Source organism: Schistocerca nitens, chromosome 8, assembly GCF_023898315.1.
Source record: "Schistocerca nitens isolate TAMUIC-IGC-003100 chromosome 8, iqSchNite1.1, whole genome shotgun sequence".
Lineage (NCBI taxonomy): Eukaryota > Metazoa > Arthropoda > Insecta > Orthoptera > Acrididae > Schistocerca > Schistocerca nitens.
This window is the reverse complement of record NC_064621.1, coordinates 33099145-33126031: the sequence shown is the minus strand read 5'-3', so window position 1 is coordinate 33126031 and position 26887 is coordinate 33099145. Positions and strand designations below refer to the sequence as shown.

General features: G+C 44.5%; 1 protein-coding gene across 1 annotated transcript in view; it reads left to right on the top strand.

Annotated features, from left to right (window-relative positions):
- The first annotated feature begins 19494 nt into the window (after window positions 1-19494).
- The window catches only part of LOC126199113 (odorant receptor Or2-like), a 197759-nt gene continuing 190366 nt past the window's right edge, over window positions 19495-26887 (top strand). Inside the window, exons 1-2 of the mRNA XM_049935869.1 lie at window positions 19495-19509; window positions 24297-24529. Of these exons, the coding sequence (XP_049791826.1) occupies window positions 19495-19509; window positions 24297-24529 (248 nt within the window). The remainder of the gene's footprint in view (window positions 19510-24296; window positions 24530-26887) is intronic.

The window sequence follows — 26887 nt, the reverse complement described above, 5'->3', positions numbered from 1 at the left end:
AGGCGACTATGAAATTATGGGCTCTGAGTAAACGCCCCAATTTGTAACTTATATTGCCTATGTAACGGATAGATATCGTTGCCACTTGTTTGTCATCTAACGCATCCCCTAGGGTGAAGACGTAATATTATTTATTTTCTTGCTATACATCTGTCTTACCAACTGAGGCCTATAGGCATTATTTATAGCAATATTCTCAAGTGTGACCAGTTCAGTTTCTACCGCATCTGGTGCAAGAGGGATAGCTGTGAATATTAGAATGAAAAAAGGCCATCTTATGGGCGTACGGATGGGCCGAGTCTGCAGGTATAATATTGTCGGAAAACGTATTTTCCCGAAAAATATCAAATTTAATGCGGTTGTCAACCACAGTTAAAGTGAGGTCCAAAAAATTTAATGACCGAGTATCGGATTATCGCTCAATTGTAAAACTGATATTATGGCGAATCTCATTAAAAATCGAAAACATAGGGTCTACATCACTTTGAGAACCATCAATGATTAATAGAATGTCGTCAACATATCTTTTGTAAAATTTTATTCTCCTAAGAATCTCTCTGCAGTTTATGGCGGGTCGTGGCCCATCGAACATAAGCCGGTGTGAGGTGGAGGTTACACCATTAACTTAAGTAACGGTTTAGACTTTGTACATATGTACTGTTTGTGTTTCCCTTTTTTCGTTTATAAATGTATAGCCATGGTGTTCTTTTAATCATTGACAAAGGTCTTCTTAGGCACTTGTGGGTTTTATTGTTCTGAAGAAGGTGTAGTTATCTACGCCGAAACCTAGGTAAACACTAGGTGCTTTTTTCGCAGTCGAGGCGGGTTTCTAGGTTTTTAACAAATAATTCACATTTTCGTGGACAATAACAAATGAATAATTAACTATTTCTTCCTGGTACTTAATCTGTTCCATTGTTGTTCATTTATTTTGGAGCATTTAAACACTAGATGGTTGCTTCCGCTAACGGATCCACCCTCATCCTACATTAGTCAACAACCACTGTCTACTGGATTCCATGGGTGTAGGAAAAAGACATCAACAACGTTTCCACTACAAAAAGCAGTTTCACGATTCACTGTTACGTCTTCGAATCCACACTTCCGTGACAACTTGCACCAACGCAATGTAGATTCTCAAGAAACCTGAAGTTTGTGATGTTGGACATCGGCATGTGAACCGACGATGTAACTATTCCAAGGGTGTTCGATGTGTTCAGGTTGGTATTCTGGGCAGGCCAGTCTATTTCAGGAATGTAATTGTTCACAAACCATTGTCTCACAGATTTTGCTTTGTGGCAGGTTGCGTTGTCATGCTGATACAAACAATTACAGATTCCGAACTGTTCCTCTACTGTGCACAGTGCTGTGAAATGTTTTCGTATCCGCCACCATTTAGCGCTTTCTTAAGAGCAATAGGAGAACCACAACTCGACCTCGATAAACACCGTGATACCGTAACACCACCTCCTCTCTACCTCACCGTTGGCACTATACGCGATGACAAGTGACGTTCTCCAGGCATTCGCCAAAAGCAAAAAGCCTCCATCGGATTGCCATATGGTATAGCGTTATTCATCACTCCAAATCAATGGTTTAGAGTCATCCACTGTCAAGTTGCGGCGCTCTTTACACCAGCTCAAGTGTCGCTTAGTACTGGATAGAGAAATGTGTGGCTTATGAGGCGCTGCTCCACCATTGTATCCATTCCTTAACTCCCTACGCATACTAACAGCTGACTAATGCTAGCATCTTCGAACTCTCGAGTGGTTCAAATGGTTCAAATGGCTCTGAGCACTATGGGACTTAACATCTATGGTCATCAGTCCCCTAGAACTTAGAACTACTTAAACCTAACTAACCTAAGGACAGCTCACAACACCCAGTCATCTCGAGGCAGGGAAAATCCCTGACCCCGACGGGAATCGAACGCGGGAACCCGGGCGCGGGAAGCGAGAACGCTACCGCACGACCACGAGCTGTGGACAGGTCTCTCGAGTGATTTCTTCCGCTAATTTCGTGCGATTCTTTATTGCCATCATCCGCAATGCTGCGCGATCCCGACCTGTCAGCTCATAAGATCTGTCTTGGTTCAGCTGTGATTGTACCTTCGCGTTTCCGCTTCACATCATCGACAGTCGACCTCGGCAGCTTTAGAAGGGTCCAAATGTTGCTGATGGATTTATTGCTCAGATGATATCGACTATGTAGTCCTCATTCTGAGTCACTGAGCTCTCCTGCCCGACCCATTCTGATGATGATGAAGTTTGGTTTGTGCGGCGCTCAACTCCGCGGTTATCAGCACCCGCACAAATCCCCAACTCGCCACATTCACGAATGGCGATGAAATGATGAGGACAACACAAACATCCAGTCATCTCGAGGCAGGTGAAAATCCCTGACGCCGCCGGGAATCGAACCCGGGACCTCGTGCTCGGGAAGCCCAACCCATTCTGCTGCTACTGCTTCTCATGTAGTGGTCAGCTGCGCATTACATAGGGGTGTCCCTATACTTCGGATCACATAATATACATTCCTAATAACCCTCTCAAATCAGAATGACAACAATTCCATGCTGATGAGTATTCTACTAAAAGCATATTCATGCAAGGCACAGGTCAATTGTGCCTGCTTTGCTCTCTCATTGTGGTTACCTACAGAGACAATTGCTAGCACATTTTCACTTAGTACTATCTCAGTACTATCATATGGAATAGGCTTCTGTGTAATACGAGTGTCACTGCGAAGCAAATACCTCACATTTAATTTCGTGGAAACTACGACACACATATAAGGCACAATAACAGAGAACAACAGAGTAAGACTTCAGTCACATACTGTCGTTTTTCTGCATACTCACTATCGTATATTATGCATTTTCGTGAAGGATGAACCAACTGAGGCCAGCAACAGTCTTGCCACTTTGACGACACCATCTAAATGTAGAGAGTGTTGGGACATGGGTCATCTTTCACAGACACAAATGGAATTCTGACAGTGCTAATGCGGACTGTGTGGCGAATGTGGGAGGAAAGTCCATCCAAGTATGGCAATGAGTTCCACAGTCGCGAAACTGTTGCGGGACCTGGAGTCATCGTGCTGCAAGCGGAGTTCGTATTCTTCTCTGGCGTGACCTTTAAAATTCAGGCTTGCAGCCTAGTCTATGTCGTATTGTAGCGTTCTGAAAGGACAGTTGCTTTTGGTTCCAAAACATCCAAAACAACCATATCGGGCCTGTCCGAGAAGACAGTGTAAATCACTTTGCTTACACATGGCTGTATCTTGAATTACTTCTTTGTTGGAGAAATAGCATGTCGCCATTCTGTGGAATGTCGTTTGAATTCCTGCTGGTAATGGTAACACTATGTAATAGTGTTCAGAAAATTGGCACTTTCAGTCTTGTGTTGATGCAAGAAGTCCCGACAAAATTAGATGATCTAAGCATGTCACATACACCTTGTGATAACCAAAGTTGCGTAAGATATTGTCTTATATTACAGCCGACTATCAGCCGCACATAGAATTTCTCGGTCGTAATCCGCCGATAATCACGGATGAGTTGATCTGGATGCTATTCTTCATGAAGGATGGGTAGGGCGACAGGGACGTGGCCTATCATGCACACCCACTTCGCCACTACTGAATCGCAGTAGGCATCGCCTCAGATTATTCACGTTTGCCGTATCGTCTCCTTACACCTTTCGATGGATTTCAATTTGCTCAGTTTGTTCAGCAATCAGGAATTCAATCATACATCGCTGTTTCATGTGTACGCCATTTCGGAACACTCCCTGCTGCCATTGGCGGTAGCAGGACAACGAAACCAATAGTATATAAGAAGGACGATCAATAATGCAATCTGGCTCGGACACTCAAAAAATCGACACAAAAATAAGAGACATTAGTTTCGGAAAGAACTTTGTTGCTTGGGCAAAAAGAAATATACAGGGTGGTTATGATTAACATTTCACTACTTGAAAGGACACTCAAAATCGTAGGGCAATGAAATTTTGTAAGGAAGAGAATTAACAAATAAACCGTTGAAAGAAACATATTTTAATTTCCACATGAGATGATAACATTTGTTTATTGCGTACTATGTTCACGTTCCAGGTTAGAAACGTTGCTCAATGTGACGACCATCTGCATCCACGACGGCCTGGACTCGCACTAGAGATACCATTTCAGAGCTGTTCTCAGCACTTTTCGAACGGCGGACCATGAGATGTTCAGCCGTCGTCACGCAGCTCGTGCAGTGCCCGAAGATCGCACACTGCATACTGCATTCGCAGCCCTGGCAACAGTAATTTGTGACGCAATTGGCGGTCGCCATCTCCCAGGAGAAATTCCAAAATCTCCAGTTAATTCGAACTTTGGAATCATATCCTTCAATCCCCGTGCGGAAAGAGGACGTCTCCGTATTCCTCTAATGCGTCGGTACTCTCTTAGAGCGGCACCGCTACTGCTGTTGTTTTGATATAACATTTTTACGAGTAAAGCGCGCTGACCTTCTCCAGACCCGTATTAACTGTCTGCAACGGTAATGCACATTGATCCTCGTGTTTCAGTCCTACGCCGCCATACCAGTACTGGCGCCTAATGGCAAGTCATGACACTGACACTACTAACAACGCAAATCCCGCAGCGCACAGTCGGAACATCATTCCCGTCAAGTTGAGTGCCCACATGGAAAATAATTCTCCGTCTACACTGGCTCAAGTATGTAAAGTTTCATTATAACCACCGTCTATTTGTGCTAGAGAAGCGTATAGTAAAAATTTTGGTAAACATTTTTGGAATACAGTGATCAATTAATTGTTATATTTTGATTAAAATTCAGTCTTGATCACGTTATGTCTGTTTTAATGAGTAACCGGTTTCGGTTTTTTCTATAAAACCATCATCAGACCCATTGGCTCCCTTGGGTTCGTAGGTGGAGCTCTCCTTGCTGCTGTGCAGTCAACTGATCAGTTGCTAGTGGCCATAGTTATCGAATTATCCAAGAAAAAAGTACGAAAGTTACCTTCAAAAGCGTTTTTCTTGAATAATTCGAGAACTGTAGTCTCCAGCAAAACATATCTCAGTACAAAATTGAACTATATTAAATTTCCTACGAAAAGATTCTGTTAATTTTTTCTTTGGGACTAATAGTCTGCACATAGGAAGTGAGAGAATAAGAAAATCTCTCGTGTGGTTTTTGGAGGCATTGCAGGTTACATAAAACAGTGATAGAGGTAGCTGAATAACCATGCAGATCGCTAGTGGTGTTTATGATTAATAACAGTAAGACTGAATTTAGGATGAACTGTGCAATTCATAATCATAACTATAGTAATTTGTATAATGATCATGTGTCCCTATGTAGAGCTCAGAATTAAATTTTATACTTTGCAAGAAGACATCTGTCAGGAAATCCCCAGACAAAACAAAGAAAAAGATTCCAGAATGAGATTTTCACTCTGCAGCGGAGTGTGCGCTGATATGAAACTTCCTGGCAGATTAAAACTGTGTACCCGACTGAGACTCGAACTCGGGACCTTTGCCTTTCGCGGGCAAGTGCTCTACCATCTGAGCTACCGAAGCACGACTGACACCCGCTACTCACAGCTTTACTTCTGCCAGTATCCTGTCTCCTACCTTCCAAACTTTACAGAAGCTCTTCTGCGAACCATGCAGAACTAGCACTCCTGAAAGAAAGGATATTGCGGAGACATGGCTTAGCCACAGCCTGGGGGATGTTTCCAGAATGAGATTTTCATTCTGCAGCGGTGTGCGCTGATATGAAACTTCCTGGCAAATTAAAACTGTGTGCCTCACCGAGAGTGAGTACCAGCTCAGATGGTAGAGCACTTGCCCGCGAAAGGCAAAGGTCCCGAGATCGAGTCTCGGTCGGGCACACAGTTTTAATCTGCCAGGAAGTTTCAAGAAAAAGATTATTTATGGTTAACTGGTTCTAGAATTTATCAGAATATATTGTCTCAGCGACGAAAATTCTACTTAAGAATAATGTTGATTTGAAGGAAGTCCTTAACTTTAGCAATATGCAAGAAGGAAGTTGTGTTATGTGTAATCCCATCGAATAGTTCCTTATCGAATCCACCACGCAGATTAACGATGAGGATCGGCGTACTGGTCAGCCTGGGATGTGTTTTTAGGTGGTTTTCCACATCTGACTAGGTGAATACTGAGCTGGTACCCGGCGACCCGGCACAATTTACGATTGGCAAACACTTCGAAAACGTTCTTACGCTTTCACACCTTGTAACACTAGGTACAGACAAATGAGACCCAAGAACTTCTTCCTAGGAGAGATGGGTTGCTGACAGAAAGGACATCTGGCCGCCCTCTACCACTTCTTAACCATCGTTTAGGCCTGGAAGACCACATGTGTTCTCTACATTTCTCCACCAGTCATTTCTGTTCCTGACTTTACTGGTCCATTCTCCTTTTCCCAGGTCCATCACTTTGATATCCCTGTCAATATCACCGTTCTATCTTGTCCGTGGGCTCCCCTTTCTGCGTTCCACGGATCCTGAGAATGCTACTCGTGGTAGTGTTCCCTCTTCCATTGTAATTAGCCCACATCAATCTTCTTTTCTCATACTACCGATAATATCAGCTTGTGAGTATAGGTCTGCCAGTGCCCGGTTTTTTAATATCTTTCATTTCTGTGACTGGTGTCCCTCTTGAGGTCAAAGACCTTCCTTAACGTCTTTCTCTCAGAAGACTACGGAGGGGACTACTAATTTGATTTTAAAACTTCTCAAAACTGCTCTACTACATAGTACGTCCTCTAACCCAGGCTGCGGTCCTTGCCTTAATATCAATTTCCATTAGCTGTAAGTTCTCCATACTACCACTTGTTAGAACATCATCGCCTGAGTATTCAAGCGGATTTATTGTGATATTATCCAGTTTTATACCAGTTTGATTTAATATTTGGTTTTCTCTGTCTTCCTTTTCTAAAATTAAATTTAAAAAAATAGAGCTAATGCGTCTCCTTGTCTAAGACCGGTTCTGATCTCAAAATGCTATGGAATTCCTGCAGTGATCTGCAATCTGCAATCCTTCAGTGCAGATGCACAAGACGACCGAACTCTTACGGGAATCAGCGAAACGCTGCGAGTAATGAGAATAACGGACATAGGCAAGAGGTCAGTAGTGTGTGGATAAGTTGAGAATTTGGGTCTGACGGGGGTCCGCCTGTGATAGTCTTCGCAGGTGCGCTGACGTCTGTGTCAGGGTTTGACAGTGGTCAGAGCATCTGCTTAGTGAGCAGGAGATCAGGGTTCAAAACCATGTCCGGCACAAATTTTCAGCTTTCCCCATTGATATAAATCAGTGACCACTGTTAGACGGTTTTAGACAATGTTAGAGAATATATTATAGAAACCTACTCCTTCGGAGTTACAGATGCCGACATGTCAGGTTTAAAGTGCAGTTTCGTCCAGAAAGGAATTTTATTTCACGATTGTTCGATAAGGAATGGTAAAGGTGAACATTCAAAGGGCAAATATTACAACAGATGGTGCAGTTTGGTCGATAATTTGTGCGGCAGTGGATCCCAACCCACTACAGTTTCACAAACTCAACCAAGGGAATCCAAATTGAGTTAACCCTACTCCTTACATCCAAAAATGGCCTATAAAATCATCCAGTGGGACACAGGATCGCTCAAGGCAAACAAAGATAGCCTTAGACATTTTCTGTTCGAAACTCAAGTAGACATTTGTACCATCACAGAAACATGGTTAAAACCGAGCGAATCATTATCGCTCCCTGGCTTCCCTGTCATTAGAGAAGATAAAAATGATGCAACAGCGGTGCAGCATTGTTGGTGCCAACATCAAGATATAGCTCCTTGCTCTGCTAATCTAATAACTCGCTACGATCACGTTTAATGCTCGCACTGGGTACGACATTCACTGCAGAGCTCTTAGAACACTAGCGAACGCTCATTATCTGTCAAAGAATAAGTGACGTGGGCGTGCAGAACGAGCGTAAACTCGACCGCCGTCGTTTGCGACTCCACTTTTAGACTACGTGCAGATACAGCATTGTGACAACACTTCCTCCAGAAACTTTTGTATCCCAAACTGTTGTAAAATCGTGCCGACGACCAGACCTAGAATTCTGACGTGTGGAAATTTTTTGTGCGTTTCCTGTGCTCAGGAAAGAGTACTGCTGTGCGTTTAACAGTGAAATTCCTATTGTGCTCTTAATGTTGACGCCTTTGGTCTTCACCGAATGTCATCGTGACTTTTCGTATCTTGTAAATCTCCTTCTTACAATCATTTCCTTTCCGATTTGTTCAGATTTTTCCTGCAATTACTTAGCTTTACCTACTCTGCACATCCTATTCGTGTCGATCCTAACACATTTACATTGTATTATTCTTTTCTTTTCATGAAGTTTTTTTCCCTTCCTTGTTTCGACGATTAGTTCAAGTACTTCTTCTGTTACTCGTGGTTTCTTCGCTGTTACATACCTTGTACCTATATTTGTCTGCTTCTTCATTGGTAGTCATTTTCACGGTATTTACATCTTTCGAGAACTTGTTTCAACATCATCATTTTTCAGTAGGTGAACATCCCAATTATTCCACACTGATTCTTCCTGACTATTCTCCTAAACATCAGATTGCTCTTCATAATTAATAATTTGTGATCTGGGTCTACAACTGCTCCTGGGCATGCCTTGAAATTCACTATCTGATTTCGGAATATCTGTCTGGCCGTGATGCAGTCCCGTGCCTCCAAATATGCTTCCTCCTCCTGTGATTTCTGAACAGTGGTTTCTATTATACGGTCCAATCACACTAATGAGACCACCGCCGATGTCAACGTGCAGTAACCACTTACAGTCGAGAGATGACACCACTAGCGGTGCAGAGTATATAAAGTGTATCGGGGGAACGCAGAAAACAGTGCAGAAAAAATATGGTTCAAACGGCTCTGAGCACAATGGGACTCAACTGCTGTGGTCATAAGTCCCCTAGAACTTAGAACTACTTAAACCTAACTAACCTAAGGACAGCACACAACACCCAGCCATCACGAGGCAGAGAAAATCCCTGACCCCGCCGGGAATCGAACCCGGGAACCCGGGCGTGGGAAGCGAGAACGCTACCGCACGACCACGAGATGCGGGCAAACAGTGCAGACTTTGTCGGAATGCTGAAACGGAGAGATTTATCTGACGTCCAAAAGGGCATGATAATTGGCTTTTGGGCCTAGGGTAGAACCATTTTCGAAACGGCCAAGTTTGTAAACTGTTCGCGTGCCACCGTGGTTAAAGTATACCGTGTATGGCAAAATGGCGCTGTCCAAAACTGACGCCGAGGCATATGTGGTGAACAACGGGCCATACATGAGACGGATGGACGCCGGTGGATACACATTATGTGTCTTTAAGTCAGTGGTTGCAATTGCCTTCTGCATCTTCATGCCGTTGATCGCTGCTGATTCTTCCGCATTTTGAGGGCAGTATCTCACCCCAAGGGTAAGAAAGTGTCCCCAACCTCCATTCGCTTCTTCGTTCTCTTTTACAAGGCCTTCGGCAGTGTCTCCTAATGCTATGACTGTAGGAGGATACAAGATGACTTGGATGGGATTTGTGATTGGTGTAAAGAATGGCAGCTAACTCTAAATATAGATAAATGTAAATTAATGCAGATGAATAGGAAAAAGAATCCCGTAATGTTTGAATACTCCATTAGCAGCGTAGCGCTTGACACAGTCACGTCGATTAAATATTTGGGCGTAACATTGCAGAGCGATATGAAGTGGAACAAGCATGTAATGGCAGTTGTGCGGAAGGCGGATAGTCGTCTTCGGTTCATTGGTAGAATTTTGGGAAGATGTGGTTCATCTGTAAAGGAGACCGCTTATAAAACACTAATACGACCTATTCTTGAGTACTGCTCGACCGTTTGGGATCGCTATCAGGTCGGATTGAGGGAAGACATAGAAGCAATACAGAGGCGGGCTGCTAGATTTGCTACCGGTAGGTTTGATCATAACGCGAGTGTTACGGAAATGCTTCAGGAACTCGGGTGGGAGCGTCTGGAGGAAAGGAGGCGTTCTTTTCATGAATCGCTACTGAGAAAATTTAGAGAACCAGCATTTGAGGCTAACTGCAGTACAATTTTACTGCCGCCAACATACATTTCGCGGAAAGACCGCAAAGATAAGATAAGAGAGATTAGGGCTCGTACAGAGGCATAGAGGCAGTCATTTTTCCCTCGTTCTGTTTGGGAGTGGAACAGGGAGAGAAGATTCTAGTTGTGGTACGAGGTACCCTCCGTTACGCACCGTATGCGGAGTATGTATGTAGATGTAGATGGTTCAAATGGCTCTGAGCACTATGGGACTCAACTGCTGAGGTCATTAGTCCCCTAGAACTTAGAACTAGTTAAACCTAACTAACCTAAGGACATCACAAACATCCATGCCCGAGGCAGGATTCGAACCTGCGACCGTAGCGGTCTTGCGGTTCCAGACTGCAGCGCCTTTAACCGCACGCCCACTTCGGCCGGCTGTAGATGTAGATGTAGGGGTCTTCAGTCGCCATTGCTCATAATTTTTATTCAAAATTTAAGCAGTGGCTGGGACTAAAATTGGCGTACAATACGTAATTGATTTTCAGCCAAACACACTACTCCTAGTGGTCGGTGCTGGGGTTGTGCAAACAAATAAAACATATATGACGCAGCTTAATTTTTTCGAGGTGATAATTTTAACTTTGTGAATAGGACGGAAATAAATACGCTCTCCGAACGAAGGCTGTAAGAGATAACGCAGCAGCGCCGAGCGGCGTCGCCCTGCAGAGTTGAGGAGCGGGACCTGCAGAAGGTGTGTGGGTGTGTGGTGCTGTGCCGGCAGGTGGCGGCGGTGGTGGACCGGCAGGCGGGCGCCGACCTGGACCAGGCGACGCTGGCGCTGTGCGTCGCCTCCACCATGTGCGTCGCCATCTGCAAGATCCTCAACATCCTGCGCTCCGAGCAGCTATTCCTCAGGCTGGCGCACGAGGTGAGTCTCCGGTCTGGCGCCGACTGAGGTGCCGCAGTGGTTAGCAGACCGCACTCGCATTCGGGAGGACCACGGTTCAAACACACATCCGGCCATCCTGATTTAGGTTTTACGTGATTACCCAAAATCGCTTCAGGCAAATGCAGGGACGGTTCCTTTAAAAGGGCACGACCAACTTCCTTCCCCATCATGTAAGTCTGCAGGCTTTCGTGGCCGTTGTCACTGAAGTTAAAATCTTCTGGGTTATTAGGCCGCGTCATGTTTCTTCTAAAATGTTCGACGTTTCGACCCCTCTGCTGGGGTCTTCCTCGGGATCTTTTGGTGTCCACTACAGTGTTCTAGCAGTAGTGCACACCAAAAGATCCCGAGGAAGATCCCAGCAGAGGGGTCGAAACGTCGAACATTTTAGAAGAAACATGACGCGGCCTAATAACCCAGGAGATTTTAACTTCAGTTCCTTCCCCATCCTCCCCCAAATCCGACGGGACCGATGATCTCGCTGTTTGGTCTCCTTCTCCAATCAATGAAACCAGTCTGCCCAACGAGGCGACTGCCCTTTGTTCAGTTCAAATGGTTCAAATGACCCTAAGCACTATGGGACTTAACATCTGTGGTCATCAGTCCCCTAGACGTAGAACTACTTAAACCTAACTAACCTAAGGACATCACACACATCCATGCCCGAGGCAGGATTCGAACCTGCGACAGTAACAGCAGCGCGGTTCCGGACTAAAGCGCCTAGAACCGCTCAGCCACAGCGGCCTGCTTATTCAGTTCTTCCAACCTATTTATAGGGAACGTAACTCGAAAGATGCGAGTAATTATATGAAAGCGTGGTGTCTGTTCTTGTCCAAAAGAATGTACACCACGCGGGATCCGCAGCTGTGATACATATTACGTAAACTTAAAGGGGGGGGGGGGAGGGGCGGGAGACAGGAAGGGAAAGGGAAGGAACTAATAGTATCAGCTACATCAGGACTTGGTGCGGAATCAGTGGCGAGAAGAGAAAATGTATGGCGAACCGAGACTCGAATCCGGGATCTCCTGCTTACTGGGCAGTTGCGTTTACCACTCTGCCACCTGGACACAATCTCAAATGCGCGAACTGTCTCCCACCAGACACCACCTATCAACAGCGCTGTCCACGTCTTCATGTTCGCTAATTTTACATCCCCGTTGGCGGTCGACTGTAAATGTGCATCTGCACTTAAGGTTGTAGATTTATTACCCATAGACGCGAATAAATCATATGAATGTACGGTGTCTGTTCTACCTGATATAACCAGGTGTTTGCGATAGACACTGTGTCCAGGTAGCGCAGTGCCAAACGCAACTGGTTCCAGTCCCGGTCCGGCGCACATTTTCACTCGTCGCCGCAGATTCCGCACAAGTCGCGATGCTGCTGATTTCATTAGTTCCTTCCCCTCCATTTCCTTCCGCTCTCCCCCCTCCCCTCCCCCCTCCATCTTCCTTCAATTTACATAGTATGCGAGTAATTATCTTTCATTTTCTTTACAGACATATTTCTCCAAAACATGCGAGAGACTTAGGTACACAACTTTTCACGACACAGTTTCAAGTCTGGAAGAGTTTCTTGACAGAGAATTCCATTTACACATTCACTCACCTAGGCTTAAACAACAACATATCATTAGTTGATATTTATTGTGGTCTGTCGAATCGTTGGATTGCGTTGATCACAATAGTCTCTTCGAAAAACTTAAATTTTACAGAACTATTGGCTTTCCAAACAATTCGCTTGAATCAAACTTAAGAAAAAGAGTGTAAAAATTTGTGTTGAACGAGAGAAAAGTTAAGTGAGTGGGGAGGAACCATTAACAGACCTCCACATGGTTGCATTTTGAGTCTACTCCCGTTTCTTAAATATCTGAGTGACATTGCATTAAGTACTATTTATACACGAGACAAGCGTTGTAATTAATCGTGTTAGGAACAAATCAGAAGAAATTGTTTACAGCCTTTTTAAACGAATTATTAGGTGGTTATCTCAAAATGTACTATTTGTTTACTCTAATAATAAAACACTACATTCAGTTCTATACAACACAAACAAATAACACAACAATTAATGTTTCACAACTACAGGAGTCAGTAAAAAGGAGCGGAATGGTCCACATTTTAGAGTGTACAACTTAATAAAAACTCTAAGCGGAAGAAGTATATTACTAAGTAGCTGAAAGAGCGAAGTCCAGCAACTTTTATTGACCTTGAAATTAAAAAATCTTTAATATTCCCATCACTATTGTCAAATAGTATAATATAATCTTCTGGGGCAACCCATCACTTAGAAAGAAATTATTTATTGCAAAAGAAAGAGCATTGGGAATAATATGTGGTGTACACTCACAAACATCTTATAGATGCCTGTTTAAGGAGCTAGCAATTTTAGCTGCTCCCTCACAATGTATGTTTTTACAAATGGAATTCTTTGTTAATAATCCATCACAATATGTGAAGAGTAGTCAGGTCCACTGCTACAAGATTACAACGGAACAGATCGTCTTTATTACTTTTTACTGTTTTTACTTAAGTTGACAGCGGATCAGAAAGGAGCACAATATGATGTCACGAAAAACTTTGATCATTTGCACAATAACACTAAATATCCTACAGGCGCCAGAGTAAATTCCAAATCGAACCTAAAACCATTTTTACTGTACAACTCCTTCTACTCCATAGACGAATTTTTAATTAACAATTGGTAGCACATGTAGCTCAAGAAATAAAACTTTAATTGTATCACCAGTTAAATGAGTAGTATTAAATGCTAATACAGTATGTCCCTCTGCCCCCCTTCCCCCACTCCACGAACAGTGGACCTCGCCGTTGGTGGGAAGACTTGCGTGCCTCAGCGATACGGACAGCTGTACTGTAGGTGCAACCACAACGGAGGGATATCTGTTGAGAGGCCAGCAGCCTTTTCAGTAGTTGCAGGGGCAACAATCTGGATGATTGACTGATCTGCCCTTGTAACATTAACCAAAACTGCCTTGATGTGGTGGTAATGCAAACAGCTGAAACCAAGGAGAACTATTGCCGTAATTTTTCCCGACGGCATGCAGCTTTACTTTATGATTAAGTGATGATGGCGTACTCTTGGGCAAAATATTCGGGAGATGAAATAGTCCCCCATTCGGATCTGCGGGCGGGAACTACTCAGGAGGACATCGATATCAGGAGAAATGAAACTGGAGTTCTACGGATCGGAGCTTGGAATGTCAGTTCCTTTAATCGGGCAGGTAGGTTAGGAAATTTAAAAATGGAAATGGATAGGTTAGATATAATGGGAATTAGTGAAGTTCGGTGGCAGGAGGAACAAGACTTCTGGGCAGGTGAATACAGGATTATAAATACAAAATCAAATAGGGGTAAAGCAGGAGTAGGTTTAAAAAATGGTTCAAATGGCTCTGAGCACTATGGGACTCAACATCTTAGGTCATAAGTCCCCTAGAACTTAGAACTACTTAAACCTAACTAACCTAAGGACATCACACACACCGATGCCCGAGGCAGGATTCGAACCTGCGACCGTAGCAGTCCCGCGGTTCCGGACTGCAGCGCCAGAACCGCTAGACCAAGTAGGTTTAATAATGAATAAAAAAAGAGGAGCGCTGGTAAGCTACTACAAACAGCATAGTGAACGCATTATTGTAGTAAACCTAGACACGAAGCCCACGCCTGCCACAGTAGTACACGTTTATGTACCAACTAGCTCCGCAGATGACGAAGAGGCATGAAGGGATCACCAAGGTAGTGTTGGAGGGCAGCGTGGAGGGTAAAAATCGAAGAGAGAGACCAAGAGATGAATACACTAAGCAGATTCAGAAGGATGTAGGCTGCAGTAGGTACTGGGAGATGAAGAAGCTTGCACATGATAGAGTAGCATGGAGAGTTGCATCAAACCAGTTTCTGAACTGAAGACCACAACAATAACACAGTACGTTCATTATTTTTAATTTTAAGTCACCGTGCGATGTATTAATCTGTAAGCATGTAGCCATCCATATCCAGCAACTAATCAGCTATATTTAGCTAGTAGGGATCTGGAGGATTATGGGGAGGGCCCTCCAACCAACTCTGGAGTTTGATGGTCTTATCCCAAGTTGACGTGGCAAGAAAACCGAGAATGTTTTGCATATCTAAGGCTCCAGTTGGACAGAATTCGGAACAACATCCGTCAGGTTAACTGCTTGCATAAGGGCCAAAGGCGGACCAACGTGTTATTAACTAGCTCTTCTTCTTGAATAAATCATACAATTTTTCTGAAATTGTAATCATTTATTTGTGTGCACATTTACATCAAATTTACCGCTGACCGTCCCACTCGGATAATTTCTTCGTGGCGCGTCGACTTTTTTGTCTTAGAGTGTACCTTGGCTCTGTGTTTGATAGACATCGCAGCTGAGAAAAGGATACACAAGTACTGTACAACAGAGAATGAACCACAAACAAAAAACTGTACAGCGTCTAAATGATACATCGTGAACGAAATTCATAAGATATGACATTAAGAAACGAATATATTACGTAACTGGATAAGGAAGTTCGCTCTACAGCTGGGAAAGTAAGGAACTTTAGCAACAAACAAAGAAAAGGTTGTCAATTGTGGTGATACCCGTAACTAGAAGAAGCTGCAGGGTGTTGTGCTGCAGTATGTGCCAAATGTAACCATAAAGCAACGGGTGAAGAAAATGTATTAAAGCAGGATAGAATAAAATAATGCGCTATGTGAGGGACATCTTAGGAGAATCGAAGACAAAAGAGATATGTAAATATTGGAATTAGTTCTCTTCTGAAAAACGACAACGGAGAAGCCAAAGAGAACATGAGCTTTTGGAGTTGTGGTATGAAACAGTTAATAACAGAGATTTTCTGAGTGAAGAAAACCACGAACGCTCTAAGCGGAGGTCTCGGGCTGAATTCACAATACTGCTGGTTTTTTTCCCCTTGTTGGGAGGAATGGAACTGTGAACACCCAGCCTCGTGAGACCAATTGCGCGTGAATGGAATAAGAAATGGTGTCTCGAAGGTTCGGAAAGCTGGCAACCACTTAGGGAATCGCGTGCTGAGGGCAGGTTTGTGCGTATTACATACAACTGACGCCTTTGGCAGTGAAAAACCTACGGCTTCTGTTGTTTTAACACCCAGGAGCTTTTTCGAAACTGACAGAACATATTTAGGCGTCTTTTTGCTTTGGAGTCATCCAAATTAATTTCGTTTTGGTGATGAACTAGCCAGAAATTCTTTAAATCGGGATCTCAGTTCTTTTAGATTTGTTGTGTCATTGTTGTTGCCTTCTGTCGGTAGACTGGTTTGATGCAGCTCTCCACAGTATGCCGTGCGTATCTCTTCACGTCTGCAACTCTATTGCAGTCCGTGCTCATTTTCACTTTCTCTTCATTAGACATCGTATCTATCCATCTTAAAAAAAATCACAACACCAAAAAGGAGTTGCGAGACATAAACGAAAGTTATACAGCTGTTCAAATTTAGCGCAACTGCAAAAGAATGGCGCTAGTAGAGCCACTGTGAAGATGCAAATCAGATTTGCGTTAAGTACACGCGGCAACGGTCGTGAGCGTTAGATACCTTTGAGACTGGAGGTGGTGGGTTGATGTTAATCAAGACAGACTTTAAGGCGACAAAGAGCCATTATCAACACCTCACTGAGTTTGAACGACGCCGAGTAATAGGACCATGAGAAGCTGGATGTTCTTTCTGCGACACTGCAGAAAGAGTTGGCAGTATTGCAGACATTTTACGTGATTGCTGGCAGCAGCGGTCACGAATATTTACAATCGCAAGAAGACTCTGCTCTGGATGGCTCTGGTAAATCGTACTGTATCAACGGCGGCAGTTCAGTCAGCAGTTGGCACCCCACTGACACAACGGTTACAAATCGGTTACTTGAAGGACAGCTCCGAACCAGAAGCCCTGGAGCGTGCATTCCACCGACCCCCAAACCACTGTCATTTGCGATTTAGTGATGTCAAGCGAGAGCTCACTGAAGGGCAGAGTGGAGGTGTGTTGTGTTTTCTAGTGAGAGCTGGTTCTGCATCGGTGCCAGTGGTGGCCGTGTGTCGGTTACAAGGAGGCCAATTGAGAGCCTGAAACCAACTAGCGCCATAGAAACGGTAGATGTACATCTGGGGTGCGATTTCGTATGACAGCAGGAGCACTCTTATGGTTATCTCATGCATCCTGCTGCAAATTTGTACGTCAATCTGGTGACTTCAACTGTTGTGCCGTCAAATGCGAACAGCATTCCAGGAGTATTTTCCAGTAGGATAACGCTCGCCCATATACCGCTGTTGTAACCGAACATGTTCTACAAAGTGTCGACATGTTTCTTTGGCCTGCTCAGTCACAATGTCTGTCTCCAATCGAGCACATATTGTACATGATCGGACGACAACCCTGACACGCACAAGCCGCATTAACCGTCCCTGTATTGCCCGACCAAGCGCGACAGGCATGGAACTCCTTTCCACAGACTGACACCTGGCACCTGTTCAGCTCAGTGCATGCACATTTGCATACTTGCATTCAACAATTTGAATGCTACACCGGTAACAGCGTTTCACATTTTCAATGGCTTATATCGCGCTTACATTAACCTGCGATCTCACAATATTAACCACTTAAATATGTTACTCAGACAAATGATTCCAAAAAACTAATTACTCTGCATTAATTATTTTTTGGTGCTGTGATTTTTTTTTCGTCATTGTGATTTTCAGCATTCTTTCGTAGCACCACATTTCAAAAGCTTCTATTCTCTTCTTGTCTGAACCGTTTATCATCGACGTATCACTTGCGTACAGGGCTATAAATCAGACAGAAACGTCCAGAAAAAACTTCGTAGCAATGATTTTACCTTCGGCGTTAGCATATTTTTCTTTTTCTGAAGTTCTTCGTCTTACAAATGTAAGGCGCTTTTTCATGTCCCCTCTACTTCAGTTATAATCACTTATTTTACTGTCAAATTACAAGGAACCTCATCCACTGGTTTCGGTGTCTCATTTTGTAATCTAAATCCTTCAGCATTTCATTACTCTTGTTTCATTTTTGTTGATATACATCTTATAACTTCTTTTCAAGACACTATCCATTCTTTTCCACTGATCTTGGCTTTGCCGTTTCTGAGAGAATAACATTGTCGGCGGCAAACCTCAAAGCTAATTTTTTATTCCTTCCCTCAGTGTTAATTCCTGTTCCAAATCTGCGTTTCATCTCCTTTACTGCTTTCTCAATGTACAGATTAAATAAGATCGAGGATAGGCTGCAAATCTGTGTCACTCTCTTTCGAACGACTGTTTCCGTTTTACGTCTTCCGCCTCTTACAACTGCAGTCTGTTTTCTGCGCAAGCTGTAAATAACCTTCAACTCCCTGTATTTAATCCCTGTTACTTTGAGAATTTCAAGGAGTGTGTTTCTTCAAAACTTCAAATGCTATAAACGTATGTTTCTGTTTCTTCAATCAATCGTCTAAGATAAGTCGTAAGATCAGTACTGCCGCGCGTACTCGTACGTTTCTCGACAACTGTGTGTTCTGTTTCTAATATTTTTGACACTGAAGTTATTAGTCTATTTGATCAACTGAGAGCGTTAAACAAATACGACTGGTGGAACTTTAGTAGTGGCAACACCGCCGTGGAGATGCAACGGAATCATGTGATGTCGGTTACACCACAACCTAGTACGTAAAGCTGCTGTACATCAGCGGAAATGCACGTTGTGTTTCCACGACACGCGCATGCCCAGTTGTAAGAGGAACAGAGCCCCGTGTTTCGTAGTGCTGTCACAATGTTTTCGAAACAACGGCAACAGAGTTGGATAAAAATTGTATGTGCCAAAGGACGTACAACACGGCAGTAATTGCTGAGACGAAGGAAGCATTCCGTTGCATTCGCCTCAGAAGTAGGTATTCCAGTGAATAGAGAGACCGCCTACCCTACTCTTGTCCGTCCTCTTCTGGAGTACTGCTGCTTGGTATCGGTATCAGGTAGCACTGACGGGGCACATCGAAAAAGTACAAATAAGTTTGCTCGTTTTCTATTATCGCGAAGTAGGGGAGGGAATGTCATGGTCTTAATCCGCGGCCAGGGGTGACATTCATTAAAACAAAGGCGATTTTCTTTTCAAGAAATTTTAATCACCAGCTTTGTCCTCCGAACGCGAAAATGTTTTATTAGCGGCCTCCTACATACGGAGAAATGATCATCTTATAAAATAAGAGAAATCAGAGTTCGCAAGGAAAGATTTACGTGTTAATTTTGCCCGAGAGTGCAATAGCAGAGAAAGAGCTTGAAGGTGGCTAGATGAACACCCTGCCGGGCACTTAATTGTGAACTGCAGATGTGAACTGTAGATGTAGATTTTTCGGGCAATAGAATGCTCCATTCGAACTGTTAACACATGCTGCTGTTCAAGATATCCAAAGATGCGGCCGGACGGGGTCGGTCGACTGCATTTTTGTTAACGCCATCGTTCAGTCCATCTACCTCGATAGGATTCTGGCCGATGTCCCTTCACTCTGTGGTAGCGGATACGTGCTAGGCAGTGTAGACCAGCGTTGATGAAACCACCACCTGATACCTACCACACAGAGGCCGCCTAAGGTGAAAGTCAGCTCCTGAAAGTTCATGATTAAGAAATCGGGCGTTCGGAATATTGAGTCTACTTGCAAAAAAGCGTTTAACATTAGATTAAATCTGCTTTTTATTCATATTGAAACACATGAAATTGGCTATGGTAAAATGTTACCATTCAAAATTCACTGTCTGTATAACAAATATTCACTCGAGAAGCATTCAGAATTTTAGTAAGTCCGACCCGACTAATTGTCACGTTCTACTAGTCACAGACCCACAACTATTCACGAGTTAAACATTCGGTCGTTTCAGAGGTCTTCGTAAGAGGTGCTCGCCAAAATATTCCGTACAGAGCACGAAACACGCTACGCGGAGTTGTTACTACGACCAGAAAGTTCACACGCTCATACCTCCCAAACTATTCAATTTATAAACACCAAACTTTCATTAAAATGTTCATAAGTCCAGTCGCTTCAGTCACGATATGTTCGAACCGAAATTAGATCACTATTACCTCAAGAGTATTTTTAAGGAGCGATCTGACATCGTGTTATCCGTAGACCGGCTAGAAAGCGATTCCTCTTTTCGTGCGGGAACAGCTTAATTCTGATTGGCTGTTGATCTAAACGACCAACCAGACCGTTCCTTCCAGATCATTCTCGCGGTAAATCTTGCATTATCCAATCACTAATCTGATAGTAATTCATGTCAGCAAAACTTCAAAATCTTCTATTCTGTTTAATCAAAATAAACTAAGTGCGAAATATTCTTCAAGTTGATAAATAAACTTATTCCACCTCTAGCTTCCATTCTGGCTGCTTTTATACAAAAGCATGCTCACACAGACATACGCCACCTGAGTCGTGATTGCAACCTCTTTCCCATTGTTGGTTTGTACAAGGTTTTACATAAAATGAAATATTAAATTTTAACGTATGTCCCACATACACTCTCTCAATCATTGTCACGCACTCACACGGCAAAATATAATCAAATAATAATTTTGACCGATTTTTGTATTACGTAATGCAAAGTGACAGAAGTTTTAAAAAAGAATATTCCAATTAATTGATTTTTATACACTGATAACTTTGGAAGGGCTTCAGATGATAATGAAAGTTAATCTGTTATTGTGCATAACTTAGTTTTAAAAAACAAGTGTAGGTTTTAGGAGTTTTAGGTAATTCTCTTTATCTCCAGAACTATAACAAATAAAAATCTGACATCATCGTTCCATCAATAACAAAAGGCTGTGTAGCAAATTTGAACAAAATCGGATAATACCTAATATGGGTTATTTAGATTCGTAGAGGGTATGAATCTTGGTATCGACTGAATGTTACGCTATGCAGCGTCAGCTGTGCTGTGAGCGAGGCGAAAAAAAAGACACAACCATTCTGCAGACACCGTACTAAACGGCTCCGTGCCTTACTGCAACGAATGTCTTATCGTAATAACTTTTTGCGTTACACGCTGGCGGCCTGTTATACACAATGCTCATAACTTCCACGAAGAGCAGTGAAGCTTCGGAACACGTATCCAGTATGCATCAGTTTGCCACTGTAAAGCGTCGACGGCCTCGCGTTGTTGAATGCGGCACTCTCGTTAGAATCCTCGTAAGTTAAGCAACGTCGGCCGTCCCGAGGATTTGCCTGGTCAACTGCTTGGTACAGCTCGTGTGGCTGACTGCTTTTCCTTTGCCTTTACGATAAAGGGGAGGAGATACGGTGGCGGCAAGTTTCTGATCACCAGACTTCGCGCCGCTGCCCTGGGTTTAACTCCAAGCCTGTCCACAATGCCTCACGGAGTGAGGCAACGTGAAACTGTTCAGGTGATCCGTCCGTCGGATGCGGACGTTAAGCTTGGCGGCCGCATTGGTGCTACTCGAGAGGCGCAGGCTGTGTGGCGGCACCGGGTTTGACCCTCGCCCTTCTCCCATCATCACTGAACACAAACACGGCCGTACACTATACAGGGACCCATTACAATCACCTGCAAGGTGATTTTTTTTCCACCGTGTAAAAACTTTGGGGATTTATCGACGAGAGGATACGGAACGAAAAAGGTCTAATGACCTTACGTCCTAAAACGCATGGTTTCCGTGCAAGAGACCATCTATTCAGTCAGACATTGTTACAGAGACTGCGGTCTAATACGCACTATACCATGCAGGCACAGTTACAGTATGCTTGGTTTCCTTCTAGAGTCTGATATTCTTCCTTATACATCATGCCTTAGCCCCCTTTCCTGCCATAGTAATTGATAATATGTCGAACACATTTCTCTTTCTGACTCACCTTGTGGTGGATATGATGCAGCATTGTACTCATTGGTTACGTATTCGAATCGAGAACTTGCCGACATGGTGTTTACTTACGGAAAGGCAAATGGCAACGGGTGGCGGGCAGCAAGGTTTTATCAGGAGACCTATCCCGCTGACAGCAACAACAGCATTCAATGTCTGGAACAGGGTCATTCCAGGAAGCAGGAAATCATGAAGGGCGTATGACAAATGTTCGGATACCAGACTTGGAGGAAAATGTGATTGACACTGTGAAGCCGAGTCAGTAGCAGACTGTTGGCCCGCCAGTACGGGCTAAACCAGACGTCCATGTGTTACTAACCTTATCGCTTACAGGGCTTACTAGCTAGACTTTCCATATTAGGAGCAGTTTTGTCACTGGTTTCTTTACCAGGCAACCAGGATTCCAGGATTTTTGTTCTCCATCCTATTCAAAGAAGACGCCACCTTTACGCGGAGTGCTATCTTCAACTTTCATAACAGGCACCTGTCATATAGTATGCAGAACCTCCACGGTATGGCTACCGTGTTTTGGGACCAGTCTTCCTTCCACGTCCCCTAATGGGCCGGAACTATCGGGATTTCTTGCGGGTAACTTTGCCTCCCCTGCAGGAAGTAGTGCCATTGATGATTCGGAAGGTTATGTTGCTGCGCCCACTTCGCCGTTAACATCCGCATGCATCTCAGTCGTGTCTTTCCTGCTCGATGGATCAGACGAGGGGCTCCAGTTGCATGACCCGCTCGTTAGTTGGATCTCAACCCGTGCGATTTCTGGTTGCGGGGCCATCTGCAAAAGTATCGTGTATACAGGCCCACTCCAGATGTGGAGACACTGATGCAGCCCATTCATGCTCCCTTTCACACTGTTCGGATTCAGCCTGGCCGATGTGAATGTGTGAGACAGAACATGCTATGGAGCGTACACGCAAGCGTCGAGGCAAATGGAAACCATTTTCAGCAAATACTGTAACTGTGGTTGCATGCTACAGTGCATGTCAGATAGCAGTCTCTGTATCAATGTATGAGGTGAATAAATGGTCTCTAGTACGGAAATCCACGGAGAAGAAATAAAAACTTTGAGGTTCGCCGATGACATTGTAATTCTGTTAGAGACAGCAAAGCACTTGGAAGAGCAGTTGAACGGAATGGACAGTGTCTTGAAAGGACGATATAAGATGAACATCAACAAATGCGAAACGAGGATAATGGAATGTAGTCGAATTAAGTCGGGTGATGCTGAGGGAATTAGATTAGCAAATGAGACACTTAAAGTAGTAAAGGAGTTTTGCTGTTTGGGGAGCAAAATAACTGATGATGGTCGAAGTAGAGAGGATATAAAATGTAGACTAACAATGGCAAGGAGAGCGTTTCTGAAGAAAAAAAATTTGTTAACTTCGAGTATAGATTTAAATGTCAGGAAGCCGTTTCTGAAAGTAGCCATGTATGGTAGTGAAACGTGGACGATAAATAGTTTAGACAAGAAGAGAATAGACGCTTTCGAAATGTGATGTTACTGAAGAATGCTGAAGATTAGATGGGTAGATCACATAACTAATGAAGAGGTATTGAATAGAATTGGGGAGAAGAGGATTTTGTGGCACAACTTGACAAGAATAAGGGACGGGTTGGTAGGACATGTTCTGAGGCATCAGGGGATCACAAATTTAGCATTGGAGGGCAGCGTGGAGGGTAAAAATCGAAGAGGGAGACCAAGAGATGAATACATCAAGCAGATTCAGAAGGATGTAGGCTGCAGTAGGTACTGCGAGATAAGAAGCTTGCACAGGTAGCATGGAGAGCTGCATCAAACCAGTCTCAGGACTGAAGACCACAACAACAACATTTCTTGACATAAGCTCATTAGACATGTTTTGTTCTGTATCGTCTCGTCGATCAATCCCTAGACTTCGTACACGGTGGACAAAATCACCCTGTATTCACTTAGAACACACAAACTCTACATTTCGCGAAGGAAAAGCGTCACCGTGCGCGAAGGGCAGGAAAACATTCCAGTGAGGAGCTGAACCTGTCCGCTGGCGGCTCTCGGGCACCAGTGCCTGATATGCGGTCGCCTCAGTAGCGACCTTGACCACTGTTCTGCGATAGGTGACGACGCAGCCGGAGGGCCTCTCCGCCTGGGAGCGCGCGGCGTGGGCGGCGTCGGCGCGCCGGGTGCGGCGTCTGTCGGCGGTGTACGGCGCGCTGGCCGCCTCCATGGCCGTCACGTGGCCGGCGGCGCCGCTGGTGGCGCGCGGGGGCGGCGGGGGCGGCGGGGCGCTGCCGTTCGTGGCGCGCTTCCCCTTCGACGTGGGCGCGCCCGCCGGCTACACGGCCGCCTTCGCCTTCCAGCTGGTCGTCGTCGGTGTGGCGGCCGTCGTCGTGCCCTGCTGCGACCTCTTCACCGTCGCCTGCGTCCAGCGCCTCGTCACCCTGCTGCGCATCCTGGAGCGTCGCGTCGAGCGCCTCGGAATCGCGGGCAGCGTGCCGCGCCACACCCCCGCCACGGGACGCGCCGTCGCCGGCGCCGACCCCCTGCACCGGGCGCTGCGTGACTGCGTCTCGCTCCACCAGCGCATCATCAGGCAAGCTCACAGCGTGTGGCACCTGTCTGCAACGTTAATCTCACAGGATACGGCGGTGCCTTACACGCGCCACTGCCGAGCTCCTTTTTGCAGCTAAGCTCAGTACACGAACTATTAGTCACCCCACTCAAAGACCACACTGGTCGGTTAGGAACGCTGTAGATGGTGCATCATTCTTCGAGGGTGGTTTGATATGTCTAGTAAATTTCCATTAGAGAACGGATCATTTTCGTCGCGCCTTCACGGTTGGTAAGCTCGATTATTCCGAGGATCGTGTAAAGAATTTCAACAATTTGCAGTGTACATTCTTGACTGTCTTTTGAATTGGTCAGTGAGTCCACTGCAGCTGAAAATGGAGAAAACTGAGGTGTAGTGCTGTTATCAAAAATTTTCATTTCAAGGTTTGAACTCTGCACATATCAAAAGAGTAGGATCGAGCTCACACGGACTCTGCGCCATCACTGAAGACCATTTACTTTTGGAACGTGGTCGAACAAGCACCGAAGATGGAGTGCGTTCTGGCCATCTAGTTGAGGTCACCACAAAGGAAACCATTGACAGAATCTATGGTATGGTAATGCAAGGCCGCCAAATAAAAATTCCCGAGATTGCTAAGCCTGTAGGCGTCTCAGCTGAACTAATACATGTCTTGCACAGAGAATTTTCTATGAACAAGCAGTGTGCGAGTTGTATGCCCCGATTGCTCACAGTCGATTAAACGCGCATGTGGCATAACGTTTCGACACAATGTCTGGCTATGTTTAGTAGCAACCTGCAAGACTTCTTGCGCCGATTTGTGAATGTTGGTGAAACCTGGGTCCATCATTACACAGCAGAGTCAAAACGAGAGTCAAAACAATGGACAAACGCTGATGAAAGTGCACCAAGGAAGCCAAGACCAGTTTTTCAGCTGGTAAGGCGATGATTACTATTTTTCGGGATTCCCAGGAAATAATCCTAAGAGATACTTCTCAGCCGTAACAATGACTAAAATACATGAGTATTGGACTTTGAATTTCTTCTTCATCCAACCTAAAAATGGTTCAAATGGCTCTGAGCACTATAGGACTCAACTGCTATGGTCATCAGTCCCCTAGAACTTAGAACTACTTAAACCTAACTAACCTAAGGACATCACACACATTCATGCCCGAGGCAGGATTCGAACCTGCGACCGTAGCAGTCGCACGGTTCCCGACTGCGCGCCTAGAACCGCGAGACCACCGCGGCCGGCGCATCCAACCTATACACTAGACGTAGTCCCAACTGACTTCTTCCTGTTCCCTAAATTGGGCTTGCTGGGGAGAAATTTTCATCAATTGAGGAAGTGATAGTTGCAGCTTTACTCTCGTGGATATTCTGATCCTCCAACACTGATGTAAGTCATGACGGTAATGCAGTGTGTATGGAATCAATGCAGTATGATGGATCGACATCATGGAGTGCCATAAATGGGATGTCATGTTTGAACGTGACCATGAACGCAGCGTGATGGAAGTTACCCAATTTCTTGCTGTGTCAATGCGAGCTGTCCAACTTGTCTCAAAAAAATGGTGTACCACTCGGAGCCACGTAACACGGCGTCACAGCATTTTTCGTAAAGCAACCTAGCTGACAGCGACAGAAGACGAGTGCCACGCTTTATCCTCACAACTGCTTTGAAACCAGACTGGAATAATTGCTGTCGCTGAATACAGCAGATCTCTAAGAGAAAATGGGAAAAACGCGTGCAATGCACATTTGGAGTCATCTGCCTCTCAAACGTTGTGCATGGGCCAAACAACCCAGAATTTGGACAGCAGTTGGTCTGTAGTGCACTGTGCTGCAACAAGCCACGGCTTTCAAATGACGCAAAGGTGGGCACCGACTTCCTAATGTGATATTTGACCTCGACTGCGTGGACGATGTAGTTCATTGAGGAGGTCATTCTGTGATATTTTGGGCCCATTCACTCAGCATACCATCGTGAACATGAAGCAGAATATTTATTTCAGCACTCTAAATCATAGTGTTGCCCTTTCTTCTCGTCTCCATGGTGAGTATGCTGTAAATACTCCCGCATTGCAAGATGCGGACACCTGTGTTCATGGAACAACAGTGGCCACCCATGGCACCTCGACTGGCCCGCTTAATCACCCGATCTTAGTCCCACAGGAACATCTGGTATTGTTTGGATCAGTGGGTGAAACATAGCAGTCTTCAACCACTTTATAGACTGTGCAATAATGTCATGCACTCATCTTGTAATACCAGTTCTCACTATCTTACGCAACCCATTGGCTGTCCAGTATCATTATTGTGTATCTTGTACATTTGAGCATTCTTGTGTACACCGATCAGAAAATTGTTTTATTCACT